General features: G+C 37.0%; 1 protein-coding gene across 1 annotated transcript in view; it reads left to right on the top strand.

Moving 5' to 3' along the window:
- CDH18 (cadherin 18) overlaps positions 1-18,868 on the top strand; it is a 376,876-nt gene that overhangs the window by 269,188 nt on the left and 88,820 nt on the right. Inside the window, exon 6 of the mRNA XM_065905363.1 lies at positions 16,350-16,603. Within this exon, the coding sequence (XP_065761435.1) occupies positions 16,350-16,603 (254 nt within the window). The remainder of the gene's footprint in view (positions 1-16,349; positions 16,604-18,868) is intronic.

The raw sequence follows: 18,868 nt of genomic DNA, 5'->3' as shown, positions 1-18,868 counted from the left end.
TGAAGTGAATCAATCAGTCTGTCAGTCTATCAATCCTCTATTTATCTATTTGAATATAGTTGTCATTTATTATATTATCTATCTATCTATCTAGTTATCTGTGTGTGTTTGTATATATATTTATCTTTGCACTATGTAAAATCTCATTTATTCTTCTAATAATCATAATTTTATACTGATTTAAAATTGAAGATTAATATGTCTTTTGTATGTCACAAAAGGGGCCTGAGAAGCAGAGCTTAAAGTGTGCAAATACTTAGGAAATAGTCATCACTGGTCTATATATAATATTGATTCTTCATCTAAATATCTTCTCATTTTAATCTTTTTGAAATTGTCAAACTTGGATAAAAAAATGTTGATAAAAAGAGTCAATTCACATATCTTTATTTTAAAAAATATTGAGTTTTAAGTGTCTCTTATGTGCTAGTAATTGTGTTCTACATGAGCCAGGAAAGCCTGAGCAGAGCAAAAGTCAGTCTCAGCCTACATAGAGCTTCCCACCTATGGAAGTGGAGAGATACCGATCAAATATCACATGCATTCTTAGATGGATAATAAAAAGTGATCTATGACAGAGAGTAAAACAGTGCTATTGGGAAGGCAAAATCTAGGGTGTTTAATCCTGTCTGATTAGTTAGCAGTGGTTGAACAGAGAACTAAAACATACTTAGGAGGTAATTAGGTGAGAAAATTAAAGGACGAGGAAAGAAAACATAACGAGAACCTGAGTGGGGTGGAATGTGGCACAGTGAGGACCCTAAAGAACATCCTTGATTCTGGAGCAGAGAGGGTGAAGAAGCTAGTTCATACGAAAGCACACAGAATTTTGTTAAATTTTACCCAATGGAGAACTATTGGGTAACACTGAAGCTATCTAAGCAGGAAGTGACAAGGTCTCATTTGATGTCTCTATTTCGAATGAATTTTTAATATAAGCTACAAGAGAATGAGGTTGTCTTTCAATTTGTTGTTGCATTCCCAATGTCTAGGATGTTTTCTGACATTGAATAGGCATTCAATAAGCACTAGCATAATGAATGAATATATTGAATTCACCAGAAAAAGTTTGTTTGGGGCTTTCTGTGAAATGTTAAGAAAAACTCAAATGGACTTTTGGGCCAACACAATACTATAGACTGAAAAATGAAACAAGGAATGTCTGCTTTTCATTCCTTGGATGGCTTCTCCACTCAAATAAGTTCAGATAAGTGAATGAATAATTCTTTCTGAAAGATGAATCTGAAACCCTAGGGAACACTCGCATTTAAAAAACAAGCAGAAGGCAGGAAAGAAATAGAGTCTTTGAAGAAAATATCAAAATACAGAAGAGAATTTTATCAGTGCAAATTCCCAAAGGAGGCTGAATAGGAGGAATATAGTCATTAAAAATATGAAGGATTCTAGATCTATGAAACCATTTAGGATTTTAAAAGTTAATTCAGCTCACCATCTGCATCTCATTTTCATCACTATAGATAGTAACATCACATTTGTTGAGTGCTTCCTCTGTGTCAGGAAGGGTTTTAAGAGCTTATTCCCAAATCTTTATTGAGCTGGTAAACTGGTTATGAAGCTTCTCTGGTGGTTGAGTGGTAAAGAAAACACCTGTCAATGCAGGAGTCACAGGAGACTCAGGTATGATCCTTGGGTTGGGAAGATCCCTTGCAATAGAAAATAGCAACCCACTCCAGTATTCTTGCCTGGAAAATTCCATGGACGGAGGAGTCTGGCGGGCCACAGTCCATGGGGTTGTAAAGATTCAGTTGGACACGAATGAGCGACTGAGCACGCAGGCACGCCTTTATCATCCTTTAAAGCTAACTAGAATGTTGTGTGGGCTTTCCTGGTGGCTCAGGGGTAAAGAATCCACCAGCCAATGCAGGAGATATGGTTCGATTCCTGTGTCAGGAAGATCCTCTGTTGAAGGAAATGACGACTGACTCCAGTATTCTTGCTTGGAAAATCCGATGAACAGAGGAGCCTGGCAGGCTGCCATCCATGGGGTTGCAAGAAAGTCAGACATGACTTACTGACTAAAACAACAGAAATTGATGACAGAAAATTTGTCTCAGGAGTTTGTCTCTTTAGAATCTCAAAAGTTACTTGTATTACCTACTTGAAAGGAAACACAATTTGCTACAATGAAGAGAAGAACAAATTTACTGTAGTGTAGAGATCGTGTATGGGAGGCAAAGAAATGGGAGAAAAAAGTTTAAACACACTGTCCTCTTTGAGAAGCTTTGTAGTAAAGCCAGGGAGGCAAATCAATGAGAACATCATAAAATGAAGATTTTTTACAAGTTGGGAGATGGAAAGCATGTTGACGGATGAGTGGATAGTCATCAGCAGATGTATAAAAAATCAAGAGACAAGAAACTGAGGATACTAAAGAGAGGGTAATTGAATTAAAAAGGTGCTCTGAGGTAGAGATGACCCTGTTTGAGATCTTGATTACAGACGGAAAGAAAGAATCTATAATAATATGCCTCCTTCTTTGATAGAATCAAATAGGAGGGAGAATTTAATGTTTGCAGATAAGTTTGCAGTGATCTAGCTGGAATATATGTGGGGGAATGGGAAACAAAGGATCCTTGCCAATTGAGAACTATTGTCTGTATAAAGTAGGAAGTTTTATTATGTTTACAAAACATGAGGGAAGTGGTGGATGGTGTGAATACACACATGATATAAAATACAAGTATATATTGTGTGATTAAGAACAATAGGGATCTTATCACCCTTCATGGCCTCAATTAATTTTAAGTTGCTTGTGAAAAATGAAGCCAAAATCATATATGTGCATGTGTGCACACCTATATATAACTAACATTCCCTATTCTATATTGCATACACACATGCACATGCGTAATAGGTATTTTCAAGATAAGTGCTGTAATTGTATTAAGTGATAATGTTAATACTAAAAATAACCTTAATATTTAATGAGTCCAAATCATCTTTCACTTTTTTCCTGGATTTCTTTTTAATACAGTCTATGCTTCCTCTAAAATCCAATGGGTGCATTTATCAAAAATTCCTTAATCCTTCAGATTAGGATTATCCATTTTAGAATTATTCCATTGCTATATATATATATATATATATAATGTCATAAACTATTGCAATTTGAAAATTAAGCTATATAATTTTGTGGACTTTAACCTTCAAGAGGCACTCATACAGATGGCAGGAAATAGATAAAACAGTCCTTTAGAACTTGTTCCTTATTTAATCTCTAAGGCAGCTCACTTTAGCCAGCAAGGCAGAACAGCTAATCTTCCCAAAGATCAGAATCAGCCCTGCTCTATAAATCAGTTTGCAGGAGCATCTGCACATTCTTTCTATATCGTGCCTTCATCAGAAAATTGCCAAGTTGAATTCACTGGTCCATGGTGCAGTACATTGTAAATACACTTTGATAACTTTCATTCCTTGTTTAATGGACCCTGACTGGGTGGAAAGGGGAAAAAGATAGGGATGAATGCAAGTTGATGCATTCCTTCCTGTGACATAAACCTCTGTGACCAGGGAAATGCTTTGTAGCAGCCTCTCTAAGATTCAGTTCTTGTGGTCCCTATGTCGATTTGCCTTCTTTATAGACGTTATTCCACTTTTTGGTTTGTTTGTTTTAACTCAAGGCTGCAGCCCAGTTTCCTTTTATGACTTCTGGCAAACAGTGTCTGTAGTACCACTTTTCTTCTTCAAGTATACCTAATTGCAAAAACAATGCCTATTATTTTAAGCCCAAAATCTTAAACTTGGTTTTTTAGTCAGTGGAAAATACCATCTTTACTGTTGGATGAAAAATAAATTTTGGTCTTTCCATGTAAGAGATATCTGACATTTTCACAAATCTCTAATCTTCAGTTTTCTTACTTTTAATGTGCTACAAAGTGATTGTTACAGAGAGATGAAATGAAGTAAACTAGTCCTCTAAATTGTGCCTAGCTAATGAGCACAGTGATACTTCACTACCTGTATTTCTTCTTTTCTTTCTTTCTTCCTCTATTTGCACTGAATATTAATTACACTTTCCAGAAAACTCCATGAGCTTACCTTACTGCCTTCCTTTATTTCAAGTTACCTAAATCCCCTATAATCACATAAGGAATAGCACATCCTATGTATACTTTTGTGAATGATATCAATATTTTCTCATTGAAGCAGAGCTGATTTACAATGTCAGATTGGTCTCAGAGGTACAGCACAGTGATTTCTATAGACAGTTAGATAGATAGATCTATATATCTATCTACATGTATCTCGTCTGCGGATTTTTCCCTCAGAGGATATTGCAAAATATTGAGCATAGTTACCTGTGCTATAAAGTAGGTCCTTGTTGGTTACCTAGCTATACATAGTAGTGTGTATATATTAATGCCATCTTCCTAATTGATCCCTGCTCACCCCTCTTCCCCTTTGGTATCGCATGCATAAACACCCTGGTGGCTCAGATGGCAGAGTCTTCCTGCAATGCGGGAGACCTCGGTTGGATCCCTGGGTTGGGAAGATCTCCTGGAGGAGGAAATGGCAACCACTCCAGTATTCTTGCCTGGGAAACCCTATGGATAGAGGAACCTGGCAGAGTACAGTCAATGGGGTGGCAGAGTTGGACACAGCACAGCATGAACTCTCATTCATGGCTTTTGGCAATCTACTTCTTCCTCTGTCTTCTGTAAGGGTTTTTATCAAAATTCTAGTTTTGTCTTTGTAGCGTAACATTTCTAGGTAGGTTCCACTCACAAATCTCCTTCTTTGACTTATCTTCTCTGTTTTAGCTATCAGGGTAAGCATTTCTCTAGTTTTTCAATGCGCAAGTGTTAATCTCTCAGCCGTGTTAGACTCTCTGCGATGCCATGGACTGTAGCTGACCAGGCTCCTCTGCTCATGGGATTTCACAGGCCAGAATACGGCAGTGGGTTGCCTTTTCCCTCTCCAGGGGATCTTCCTTACCCAGAGAGGAACCTGGATCTTTGGCATTGCTAGTGGTAAAGAACCTGCCTACAAATGCAGGAGATCTAAGAGATGCAGGTTTGATCCCTAGGTCACGAAGACTCCCTGGAGGAGGGCACAGTAATCCATTCTAGTATTCTTACCCGGAGAATCCCATGGACAGAGAAGACTGGCAGGCTACAGGCCATACGGTTGCATAGAGTCCGACAGGACTGAGGCGACTTAGCGTGCATGGCATGCGCCAGCATTGCAGTCAGATTCTTGATCATCTGAACCACGAGTGAAACTCCAGCAATTCTATATCATTCTTAAATCTGCTAGATCTAATAGAGTAGAAAGAACCTATTCTAATTAATTCATTATAAATATACTGAAAAATCTCATGGACAGAGGAACCTGGTGGGCTATAGTCCATGGGGTCACAAAGAGTTGGACATGAATGAGCAACTGAACACAGTGCCGACATACTGATAATTTCCAAGAACGTGTATCTAATGTGTGTTCTGTGTATGTATAGCTCTATCCACAGTAGTTGGTGCACATTTTATTTTTTTGCAACTGGGTACCTTGTATTTTTTTTAATTTTATACTATATATCATTTATACCATTTTATTTAATAAAATAATAGAATATGCTTTTTTTTTTCAGAAAATTCCAGGATTTGGCCTTATTTTGCACAACTGAAGTTCCTTTTTTTTAATTAAAATATTGGTATCAATCTCATTATTACCATCCCATTTCCATGATGGAACACATGGATCATGATGCAATTTAATAACTGGATCAACGAGAGATCCTATGAGTTACTTTTATTACATAGGAAAACAGAATTTTAGGAACTTCTTGGACTCCAAGAAGAAGTCAGTCTTAGAGCAACTTGGCTAAATGCTGTTTTTGGTATCCATCTATTTATGATGGTTGCATAGTTCCAGAGGAGGAATATATTAGTATGATTTAATGAATAGTAGAAGTGATTAATGAGAAATAATTAAAACATTCCAAATATGTAGAGCTGGCTAGAAAATGATTGATGGGGAAGATGATAACTTATCTACAGGAATATGAAATGTGTTCTTATTAAAGAGGGAAAAGTTTGATTTTATAAGTAAGAAAGAGCAATGATATGTGAAAGTAATTACTAGGAGTAATAGGATAAAATTAAGAAATGAAAACTTAAGATGAAAATTGGAACCAATCAGGGACAGTGAACTGCATTAGAACATTGAACTGCATTAGAACTGCATTAGAACATTCTTTAGTTACTTAACTAAAGAAAAGTAAGAGAAGCCTCACTGCCTGGGGAAGTTAGAATTACACCAGAATAAACAGCTCTAACTGTCACAGGGGTGATAGATTTTGCATGGAAAGAATTTCAAGTATTTCAGTTTTTGGCTTTGTGAGTCTTAATTAAGGAATTATAAAAGTACTGAGTTTTGGTAGCCAGAATTAATGAAGTTAAAATTAATGAAGTTAATAATTCATGTTCAATGTGATTATAAATACTTGCAAAGAGACAAGAATGTATCCTTTAATAGTGAAGAAATTTTATTCCACTAAAAATCTGGCAGAAAGTGAAGAAGAGCTAAAGAGCCTCTTGATGAAAGTGAAAGAGGAGAGTGAAAAAGTTGGCTTAAAGCTCAACATTCAGAAAACTAAGATCGTGACCTATTTTCCTATCACTTCATGGCAAAAAGATGGGGAAAAAGTAGAAACAGTGACAGACTTTATTTTGGGGGGCTCCAAAATCACTGCAGATGGTGACTGCAGCCATGAAATTAAAAGACACTTGCTCCTTGGAAGGAAAGCTTGACCAAATGAAAAGCAAAGACATTACTTTGCCAACAAAGGTCTGTCTAGTCAAAGCTATGGTCTCTCCAGTAGTGATGTATGGATGTGAGAGTTGGACTATAAAGAAAGCTGAGCACCGAAGAATTGATGCTTTTGATCTGTGGTGTTAGAGAAGACTTTTGAGAATCCCTTGGACTGCAAGGAGAATCAACCAGTCCATGCTAAAGGAAATCAGTCCTGAATATTCATTGGAAGGAGTGATGCTAAAGCTGAAACTGAAACTCCAATACTTTGGCCACTTGATGCAAAGAATTGACTCATTTGAGGAGCCCATTATACAGAGTGAAGTAAGCCAGAAAGATAAAGAACATTACAGCATACTAACACATATATATGGAATTTAGAAAGATGGTAACGATAACCCTATATGCAAAACAGAAAAAGAGACACAGAAGTACAGAACAGACTTTTGAACTCTGTGGGAGAAGGTGAGGGTGGGATGTTTCAAAAGAACAGCATGTATATTATCTATGGTGAAACAGATCACTAGCCCGGGTGAGATGCATGAGACGAGTGCTCGGGCCTGGTGCACTGGGAAGACCCAGAGGAATTGGGTGGAGAGGGAGGTGGGAGGGGGGATCGGGATGGGGAATACGTGTAACTCAATGGCTGATTCGTGTCAATGTATGACAAAACCCACTGAAATGTTGTGAAGTAATTGGCCTCCAACTAATAAAATAAAATTTAAAAAAAAAAAAAAAAAGAAAGAAAGAAAAGACCCTTTGCTGGGAAAGACTGAAGGCAGGAGGAGATGGGGACGACAGAGGATGAGATGGCTGGATGGCATCACCGACTCGATGGACATGAGTCTGAGTAAACTCCAGGCGGCTGCAGTCCATGGGGTCACAAAGAATCAGACACGACTGAGTGAACTGAACTGAAAAATCTGTTCTTTGTTAGTTGGAATGTTATATTACACCCTTTTTATGCTAATTAGATTTCAGGCACACTATCACAGTGCTTAAGAGCAAAGCCTGTAGAGTTCCCACTGCCTGAGTTCAAATCCCAAGTATATCACTGATAGGCTATTGCTCCTTAATAAGTTTCTTGACTTTTCTGTACTTTGTTCTCTTTATTTGTAAATGGTAACAATTGTAACTCACAAGAGTTGTGATCATTAAATGAGTTAATATATGTTAGTTGTTTAGTTCACACGTAGGAATTAACTTCATGTTTTAAAAATAACATAGAATTTTTATCCTTCAAATGTAAACCATAAAATAGCACTTTTCCATACTCTAAACACAGCTATATTTGAAATTGAGGGAGGCTATTAATCACCCACCATGTACCAGGAATTATGCCAGATAACTAAAATGTGAAGATGAATTAGATAATATTCTCTCTTAGAGGAAGCTGAGTAGACATGATACATTGTTATAATACACGATGTCAAATGTTAATTGTATAGGTTTATTTAAGTTGTTATAAGCACTCAGATAAAAGAGGACCAATTTTTCAAAGGTGGAGGACAGTCTGGGAAGCATTTTCATGGGAGATTTGTTTTAAGCATGCACGAATACTTCCCATATACTCAGGAAAGTAAACGTGAGTCCCAGTCTTTATATCCAATTGAAGTGTCCTTCATATATGGAGATCACAGACAATTTTGAGCAGTAAAAATGAGGAAATATTATACTGGTGAATACATAACATGATCTGACCACAATAGTTGTTGCATGAGTCATCTGAAGTTTTCTATGTTTCCGTTTAACTTTATGACCCAATAGCTAGCAGCTATAAAGATAAGAGTTTCTAACTCCAAACTTAGAGGCAAATCCCTCAGGTGGTTGAATTAGAATGCAAACTGGATTCCCATCTGTGCTGGGGTGTCTTCTTTCCCAGATGTGCCAGGGCAGTCACAGAAACTGGAAAACGATTTGTGAGAGACAATTTATAGGCCCTATAAACCCGAGCACTGCCAAATTTCAGACTGCCACGTCCCCAGAACTGCAAGAAAATACATTTTTGCTGTTTTAAACCACCCAGTGTTTACTGTTATGGCAGCCCACAGCAACTAATGCAATGCATTTATACAAAAACTAATAAACTAATACAAATATTAAGCAACGTCTTGTCACCTATAGAACCATTCTAGTAAAACAAAACACATCACAAGTTGACTTATTCCAGAAATGGTTCAGTGTCAGAAAATCAATTATATTAGGATATCAAGGATATTACAGAGAAGGAAGTGGCAACACCACTCCAGCATTCTTGCCTGGAGAATCCCAGGGACAGAGGAACCTGATGGGCTGCCGTCTATGGGGTCACACAGAGTTGGACAAAACTGAAGCGACTTAGCAGCAGCAGTAGCAAGGATATAAATAAATATCAAAGATATGCCAATACATATCCTTGTTATAGTTGTTGGTAATTATATATTGATCGTATATTTCATTCGGAGAAGGCAATGGCACCCTACTCCAGTACTCTTGCCTGAGTCAGACACGACTGAGCGACTTCAATTTCACTTTTCACTTTCATGCATTGGAGAAGGAAATGGCAACCCACTCCAGTGCTCTTGCCTGGAGAATCCCAGGGATGGGGGAGCCTGGTGGGCTGCCGTCTATGGGGTCGCACAGAGTCGGACAAGACTGAAGTGATTTAGCAGCAGCAGCAGCAGCAGCAGCAGTATATCTGATTACTGATTATGATTATCATGATTGTATCATATTTAGCATAGCTAGATAAAATACTAAAATTTAAAAAATTAAAGTTATTTCTCCCTTGCTGCTTTTAGTATCTGTTCTTTGTGTTTGATCTTTGTTAATTTGATTAATATGTGTCTTGGAGTGTTTCGCCTTGGGTTTATCCTATTTGGGACTCTCTGGATTTCTTGGACTTGGGTGGCTATTTCCTTCCCCATTTTAGGGAAGTTTTCAGCTATTATCTCCTAGAGTATTTTCTCATGGCCTTTCTTTTTGTCTTCTTCTTCTGGGACTCCTATGATTCGAATGTTGAGATGTTTCACATTGTCCCAGAGGTCGGTCCCTGAGGTTGTCCTCATTTCTTTTGATCCTTTTTTCTTTTTTCCTCTCTGCTTCATTTATTTCCACCATTCTATCTTCTACCTCACTTATCCTATCTTCTGTCTCAGTTATTCTACTCTTGGTTCCCTCCAGAGTGTTTTTGATCTCATTCATTGCATTATTCACTTTTAATTGACTCTCTTTTATTTCTTCTAGGTCTTTATTAAACATTTCTTGCATCTTTTCAATCTTTGTCTCCAGGCTATTTATCTGTAACTCCATTTTGTTTTCAAGATTTTGGATCATTTTTATTATCATTATTCTAAATTCTTTTTCAGAGAGATTCCCTATCTCATCCTCTTTTGTTTGAGTTGGTGGGCACTTGTCATGTTCCTTTACCTGTTGGGTATTTCTCTGCCTTTTCATCTTGTTTAGATTGCTGTGTCTGGAATGGGCTTTCTGTATTCTGGAGGTCTGTGGTTCCTTTTTATTGTGGAGTTTTTACCCAGTGGGTGGGGTTGGACGGTTGGCTTGTCAAGGTTTCCTGGTTAGGGAAGCTTGTGTCAGTGTTCTGGAGCGTGGAACTTGATTTCTTCTCTTTGAAGAGCAATGGAGTGCCCAGTAATGAGTTTTGAGATGGGTCTATGTGTTAGGTGTGACTTTGGGCAGTCTGTATGTTGACTTTCAGGGCTATGTTCCTGCGTTGCTGGGGAATTTGCATGGTATGTCTTGCTCTATAACTTGTTGGCTCTTGGGTGGTGGTTGGTTTCAGTGTAGGTACAGAGTGAAGTAAGCCAGAAAGATAAAGAACATTACAGCATACTAACACATATATATGGAATTTAGAAAGATGGTAACGATAACCCTATATGCAAAACAGAAAAAGAGACACAGAAGTACAGAACAGACTTTTGAACTCTGTGGAAGAAGGTGAGGGTGGGATGTTTCAAAAGAACAGCATGTATATTATCTATGGTGAAACAGATCACTAGCCCGGGTGAGATGCATGAGACGAGTGCTCGGGCCTGGTGCACTGGGAGGACCCAGAGGAGTCGGGTGGAGGGGGGGGTGGGAGGGGTGATCGGGATGGGGAATACGTATAACTCTATGGCTGATTCGTGTTAATGTATGACAAAACCCACTGAAATGTTGTGAAGTAATTGGCCTCCAACTAATAAAATAAATAAATAAATAAATAAATAATAAGAACCCTGAAAAAAAAAATTAAAGTTAGCTAGTTAATTTCTCATTTCATAAATGACAGTTTCCTGGTATAAGTATATCCTATTTGGTAATTGATACATATGATATTAAAATTACTTTAATTTACTCAATTTGTCAATAATAGTCATCAGTTCAGTTCAGTTCAGTCGCTCAGTTGTGTCCAACTCTTTGCAACTCCATGGACTGCAGCATGCCAACTTTCCCTGTCCGTCACCAACTCCCGGAGTTTGCTCAAACTCATGTCCATTGAGTCGGTGATGCCATCCAGTCATCTCATCCTCTGTCGTCCCCTTCTCTTTCTGCCTTTAATCTTTCCCAGCATCAGGGTCTTTTCAGATGAGCCAGTTCTTCGCATCAGGTGGCCAAAGTATCAAAACTTCAGCTTCAGCATCAGTCCTTCCAATGAACACATTTGTTAACTGTGGGCATCAGTGATGATGAAGCTTTGGTTTCTGACTCTAAAAACTTGTACCATAACGAAGACCAATTCAGGGAATTAAGGCCAAGGCAAAAAAATAAAAAAGAAAACAGAGTCTGATAGAGTTCCTGGAATATTTCTCCTTAAATATTAAGATTATGTTCGTAATCTCCAGTAGAACACCTTTCCCTTAGACTTACCTGCTTCTCATCTTAAATACTGAACTAGTAATCCAGACTTACAGTTTTGAAAAGAAAGAAAAAAGAAACTTGGCATGGGTCTGACATTTTGTCAGGTGGGATAAACTGTATGCAAATTATAGACACACCAAATATCTTGAGGCAAAATCTACGAGTAAATAATAGTGAACATTATCAAAAACTAGAGGCTCATCTTTCCAAGAGTTGCCAAGTGTCTCAAAAGGGTTGATTGTTTTAATCTTCTGTCCAATTCAAATGTCAAAATCCTGCCCCCCAAAACTGCAGGCATGAGCAGTTGAAATTTTAACATAGTATAGTTAGAAAAATCCATTTATTATGCTCATAAACAATCTCTGGTTCTATAATTGCCCTAATCAATTTCCTACTATGCCTCACACATATAAATTTGTTCTGTATCCATTTTTGGGGGTTGGGGGTTGCTGTTTTGTTTTTAAGATAGGACATGTGTGTGTTTTGTATATTCTCAGCTAAACATGCATTTTTTTTCTTTCTTTGGTATTTTTATAAACTGAGTATGTTTTTAAATTTTTTTCCTTCATCTTTTAATCAAAACTAGGTATTAGGTGAATAGATTTCACTGTTCTTGGTCTATTGTTTTTGACAGACTACTTTCACATAATAAAAATAAAAATCTTGTAACTATGAAAAATGAAATCCCTAGACAGAGTTCTAACTAATTTCTTGAGAACAAAAGATTACTAGGAAATTACTGAGTGATCTGTTTACAGTGTGTGAATAATACATACTTGGACAGCATTACCAGAATTTACAGTAAATGGAAAAAAATTATAATCCTAATTATTTCTCTATATACTATTGTATATTCTTTGTTTTAATACAAAACCAACAATTAACATACTTTATTTTGTATACATAATCCTGCAAAAGAAATCCTCAAAAAGTATAATTTATTTCCATTTTCTCTAATTTGCAATTTAGCACTGCAGTGTTTTCTTTATAAATAAGGTTACTAAAACTATTTCTATGTGTGTTATTAATTCATGTGCTTCTGAAATTTTGTCCTGATCCAAAATATTCTCTCTTTCCATAGTGACTTGAGATGGGTCCTATCCATCCATCTGCCAGACCTGACAGACAAGTCCTTTAAAATGATTATCTCTTTCTTGGGGTACTTAAATATATGTGAGATAATCATAAACATGAAACCATGTGTTCCCATAAACAACTTGTACCTTAGCAGAAGGTAGGCCAGTGTTAAGATGAATGACATCTGACTTGTCAGGGGATCTGCTAAAAATGGAAAGAGATATGCCTATTGTATTGGATGCACACCTTGGTAATAATATCTGATGGGACAGAGGTGGCTAAAATTATCTCCATGCGTTGCATTGAAAGTCTCTCTGACTCTCAGTGAACCTTAGTCATTATAAAGTCTACCAGATGCAGTGGGTTAAGTCTAAAGAGTTACACTGATTTTCAACAAGTAGTAAACATGTCAAAGGTATTGCTCTCCATGAGCCAAATATCTGTATTCTGACAGTCTCTGCTCTTCTGTGCCAAGGGGACCATATCCATGCACCTAATTCTTGATAGGCAGCAATTGTACCATTTTGAGGAGAGGTCATTTAAATTTGAATGAAACTTATTGAATTACTCCAAAACAGATTCTTACTTACTAATGTTAAGGAGAAAGGAGTCAAGGAAAGAAAAGTGCAGTGAATCTGTGAGTCCAACTAAAAGTCATGCAAGTCCCAAAACAAGATGGATGTTAGATATATTGGCAATTCATTTCTAGCTTCAATTCTCTGAGAAGGAAATGACTCCCACTCTGTGGGTCATAAACTACAGATCAATTAGCCTTTCTTTAAAATTGTTGCTCTGTGACTCAGCTGTGTCTTATTCTTTGCAACCCCATGGACTGCAACATGCCAGGCTTCCCTGTCCTTTACTATCTCCTGGAGTATGCTCAAACTCATGTCCATTGAGTCGATGATGCCACCCAACCATCTTGTTCTCTGTCATCCCCTTCTCCTGCCTTCAATCTTTCCCAGCATCAGGGTCTTTTCCAATGAGCCAACACTTTGCACCAAGTGGCCAACGCTTTGGAGCTTCAGCATCAGCCCTTCCAGTGATACTTTGGTTTCTCTTCTTTAAAATATATAAATCTGAAATGCATAATATTTTGTCATATATAAATATGTATGTATTGTATATATGGTTCACATTTAAGAATTTGAGTTTTTAACATTTTTAATATTTTATTTTGTCCTATAAACACTTTGTTTTCTTATCTATCTCCCTGAGAAGTATTATTTGTTCTTGGTTGTTATTAGGACCAACTTTTGTTTGGAAGTTCAATTAGTTCAGTTCAGTCACTCAGTTGTGTCTGACTCTTTGCGACCCCATGGACTGCAGCACATCAGGCTTCCCTGTCCATCACCAACTCCTGGAGTTTACTCGAGTCGGTGATGCCATCCAGTCATCTGATCCTTTCTTGTCCCCCTCTCCTCCTGCCTTCAGTCTTTCCCAGCATCAGCGTCTTTTCAAATGAGCCAGTTCTTCACATCAGGTGGCCAAACTATTGGAGTTTCAGCATGAGTCTTCCAATGAATATGCAGGACTGATCTCCTTTAGGATTGACTGGTTGGATCTCCTTGTAGTCCGAGGTACTCTCAAGAATCTTCTCTAACACCACAGTTCAAAAGCATCCATTATCTGGCACTCAGCTTTCTTTATGGCCCAACTCTCACATCCATACATGACCAAGGGAAAAACCATAGCTTTGACTATTCAGACCTTTGTCAGCAAAGTAATGTCTCTGCTTTTTAATATGTTGTGTAGTTTTGTCATAGCTTTTCTCCCAAGGACCAAGTGTCCTTTTAAATGTTTGTTTTTCCTTCTATATAATCTCCAACCCTGGGAAGGCCAATTTTTCAAGGCAACTCAGAAGAGATAAGAGAAATAATCATCAGTAGGACTGACTTTCTGTTTTTAAAATCCCATTAAATATACTCTATAGCTTCTCCTTGGGCCTTAGGGTAAATGAAAATATCTGATGTCCACCCTAGGGAATGATCATTCTCTGATGCTGCCAGGAAAGAAGACTGCAAGATTGAAGCAGACTACTGCAAAATCAGTTGCAGAAATAGGGGTGGAAACATATTTATAGTTTTTTTTTTTTTTCTCATAGATGTTAATCTGCAGGCTCAAAATATAAGGTTGATCTCTGCATTGCCTGCAATAACATCACCATGGAGACTTTCAGCAAGATTAATCCTATAACTAAGCACATTTTGGATCACAGAACCTGTTATGTCCCTCATGTTTAACACTTTCAAATGTTTCAGTCAGTACCCATAAAGGTACATCCTCTTGGAAATACTACCTACTGACTCGTACACTCTTGTTTCTTAAGTCTGCATCCTTATTATTTTCATAATGCCTGATGTTGATGTTTAGTTGCTAAGTCATGCCCTACTCTTTGCAACCCCAGGGACTGTAGCCCACAAGGCTCCTGTGTCCATGTGCTTTTCCAGACAAGAATATTGGAGTAGGCTGCTGTTCATAATGCCTATAATGTCACATATCACTAAGTGTCCAGGGCTATGAATATGTGTCTACTATTTTGTATCCTATAACAAACCATGTATTCTCTTGGACAAAACACCAAGATTGATCTACTTCTTCCTTATTGTATGTGAAGTCAAATTCATGGCTCCTGATAAATATATTAATAGAAGATACATAAATATTATCTGGATGATTTTTTTAAATAAGAAAAAATAACTAGAAAGATACAGAGAAACTATTAATGTCGATTCAAAGCTAAAAAGACAAATGGTATAAACAAGCAGAATACTACAACTGAAAAAACAAAGTTGATCAAAATATCATAATAAAGGAAATGAAAACCAAAATAAATATATGAAAAGGTATTACAAGCAAAAAAAAAAGTAAATGATTACAATTAAAACCATAAAAATGAACTTTAGAAGTCTGTATAAAACCTTTTGTTAAAATTTCAAGATAATGCCATTGAAAGCTTAAACATTTATCAGATTTTAAAATAAGATACCAAGTTTAAGACTAGCAAGGTAAAAATAAGATGATGATAGATAAAAACCAATGGTACAAGATAGATTAAGTACAAAGCAAAGCAAAATGTACTTTTTCAATTTAGCAGATTGTTAGCAAACATTTCCCCATTGGTTCAGAAGCAAAGAATACACCTGCAATGCAAAAGATGCAAGTTCCCTCCCAGGGTTGGGGAGATCCCCTGGAGGTGGAAATGGCAACACACTCCAGTATTCTTACTGGGACAATCCCATGGACAGAGGAGCCTGGTGGGTTCCAGTCTATGGGGTCACAAAGAGATGGACACAACTGATACACTGAACATGCACACAGCAAATATTTTAAAAATTAGTGATTTAAGTCAAAGAGGAGATAGGAAACAGTTGCTTGAAGAGATTCCCCAGAAAGCAATATTAGCTTAGCTGGGGGAAATACTCTTTTGTCCCTAACTATCATCATATTTATGGCTGTGAAAAATCACTATTGTTTCAGACTTGAGTTTCCGTGATTTCTGCTTTAGATATTACTGCTAAGACAAACTTTATAGTTTATTTATGAATGAATAGATAGACCTAAACATATCCATGCTTGCTTGTTTCAAAAATGGAAAAGGATATGTTTGTTTGAAAAGTGATGGGAGCCTTAATATTGGAAATCTTATTTTTTCCCCACAGCCGCTGAACTATGAGAAAAAGAAGTCATATACCCTCAACATAGAAGGAGCCAATACGCACCTTGATTTTCGTTTTTCTCACTTGGGTCCTTTTAAAGATGCTACCATGCTGAAGATCATTGTCGGGGATGTAGATGAACCACCACTATTTTCCATGCCTTCCTATGTCATGGAAGTCTATGAAAATGCCAAGATCGGGACAGTTGTTGGCACAGTTTTGGCCCAAGATCCTGACAGTGCTAATAGCTTAGTAAGGTATGGTATACTTTCTCCTTTTAGACATATAAAGATTTTATTGTCTCTGACAATAATTTTAAATGGATAAATAATATTTAAAATGTTTATTTTCCATGTTATTTTCCATTAATGCAATTCAATGATAGTATCAGCTGTTTCATTCACTGAGTAAATAACAGATGGGTTTCTGTCAAATTTAGCATACATACAGCTATCTTTATGAATATACTGGTGACCGCACAGATGATTTTTTTTTTTCATTTGATAATAGATGAGGGCATTATTGACTGGAAAAATTTATAGAGGGATATATAAGTACAGAATTGAAACTCTTTGGTATCTTAGTAATAGGAAATATAAATACAGTGAAAAAAAGGTGAGCGTTTGGGAATAGCATTCATCTCTGAGTCCTTGTTCCGTCATGATGTGGTAAGCCTTTAGGGAATTATCTACCCTTATTTCTAAAAGTAGAACACTAATATCTATCTCTCAGAGTTATTATGATTATTTATCAAGCAATGTGCTTTAAGTTCCAAGACAAGTGGCCTGCACCTAATAGCCACTTAATAAATGCTAACTTGTCCAAGGCAGGTTCAGTTTAGTACAGTTCAGTCGCTCAGTCGTGTCCGACTCTATGTGACCCCATGGACTGCAGCCCACCAGGCTTCCCTGCCCATCACCAACTCCTGGAACTTAAGGCAGGTTAGTGACTCACCTCTAATGACAGGAAGACCAATGTGAGAATTCTGGTGACCTGATTTACTAGCTGTGTAACGTTATACAGTCATTGAACCTCGCTAACTCTCAATATCAAGTAAATAAATAAGAAATAATAATGTTGCATGAATATGTTGACAGAATTAAATTATATTGACAGAAAGTACTTAACACAGTTAGTGGTCACTAACATTATTGTGGCATGTCATGCATAGAGATAATTAAAGCTTTCTTTGCATAATCAGAAAGATTTGTATCTTAATTATGATAAAAATCAAAGAACTATGTAAATATATAAAACTCTTTAGTTATCTTGTATATATACCCTTGGATAATTCTAAGACCCTAGAAGGTCTGAAATCCTTAACAAATCTGTCTGCTTTTTCCAATCAAGGTTATATTCTCACTCTCTTTAGTTCTCATGTATTTTAACAAAGCTAGTATGATAAATAGTCTCCTCAGAATCTATGAAACCTTTGTAAATGGGTTCAATTTCCTGTTATATAAGAATGATTGTTCTTAAGTTTAAAAGAAATGACCAGAACACTCACACATGGAGAGAAGCAATGTTCAGAGCACAAAGTTATGTATCAAACAATTCTGTTTCATTTGTGAATGTAGAAAAATCATCCTTCTTTTAGTTGATAACCCTTCTGTCACACTGAGAGCAAGAACTCAACATTGCTAGAAGCAGGATAGGCAAAGTATACAAAACAAAATGAATGAACTCAGTTGTGAACATTGATCTTTAATTAAGGGTTGCAAGCATAAGTTGATGTGCTTATTTGTCCAAAAACAGGAAAGCCCACTATGTTTCATCATTCCGTAGAAGGCCATATGCATTTCATAAGCAAAATGTGTCTTTAAAGCTAACTACATTAAAAGCTAGCATTATAAAGTGTATAAGCGTTAGTCGCTCAGTCATGCCCGACTCTTTACGACCCCATGGACTGCAGCCCACCAGGCTCCTCTGTCCGTCAGATTCTCCAGGCAAGGCTACTGGAGTGGGTTGCCATTTCCTTCTCCAAGCATTATAAAGGATACTTACAAATCAGTGGTCATTTACCTAAAGGAGCTAACATCTTTTGAGAATAAAAATGTTTCATGCTATGAGTCTGATGTGAAAATATTTGATAAACACGGGTAAGACTTTCTTTTTAAAACTAAAGCTTGATATCAAGGATACATTCTATATTTATAGTTAAAAGCAACAGGAGGTATGTGGACTTTAAAGTGATATCTAAAGCACTGTATCATATGCAAATATTACAATATTCCTCATGATAAAGAAATTAAACACACACACACAGAGCAGCTTGAAGTCCAGTGGAGAGAGAGAACAAAGATCTAATACAAATGCAGGGAACAAGTGTGCCTAATATCTTCTAGAGGGAATGAGTTGAGGAAGATTGAATTGAGGTTCAAAACTCAGGTTAAGGATTAGACAGGCGAAGAATAGGGAAAATAACTGCAGTTTGTTGTGTACACAAGGAGCTTAGGTTACCTGTGTGAGAATGGCAAATAATGAGATTGTAAAAAGAGCTCAAGAGAGATTGTACAAACGCT

The sequence above is a fragment of the Muntiacus reevesi genome, chromosome 14 (genome assembly GCF_963930625.1).
Source record: "Muntiacus reevesi chromosome 14, mMunRee1.1, whole genome shotgun sequence".
NCBI classification, from domain to species: Eukaryota; Metazoa; Chordata; class Mammalia; order Artiodactyla; family Cervidae; genus Muntiacus; species Muntiacus reevesi.
Note: the sequence above shows the minus strand (reverse complement) of the source record. Positions and strands in the feature narration are given on the sequence as shown.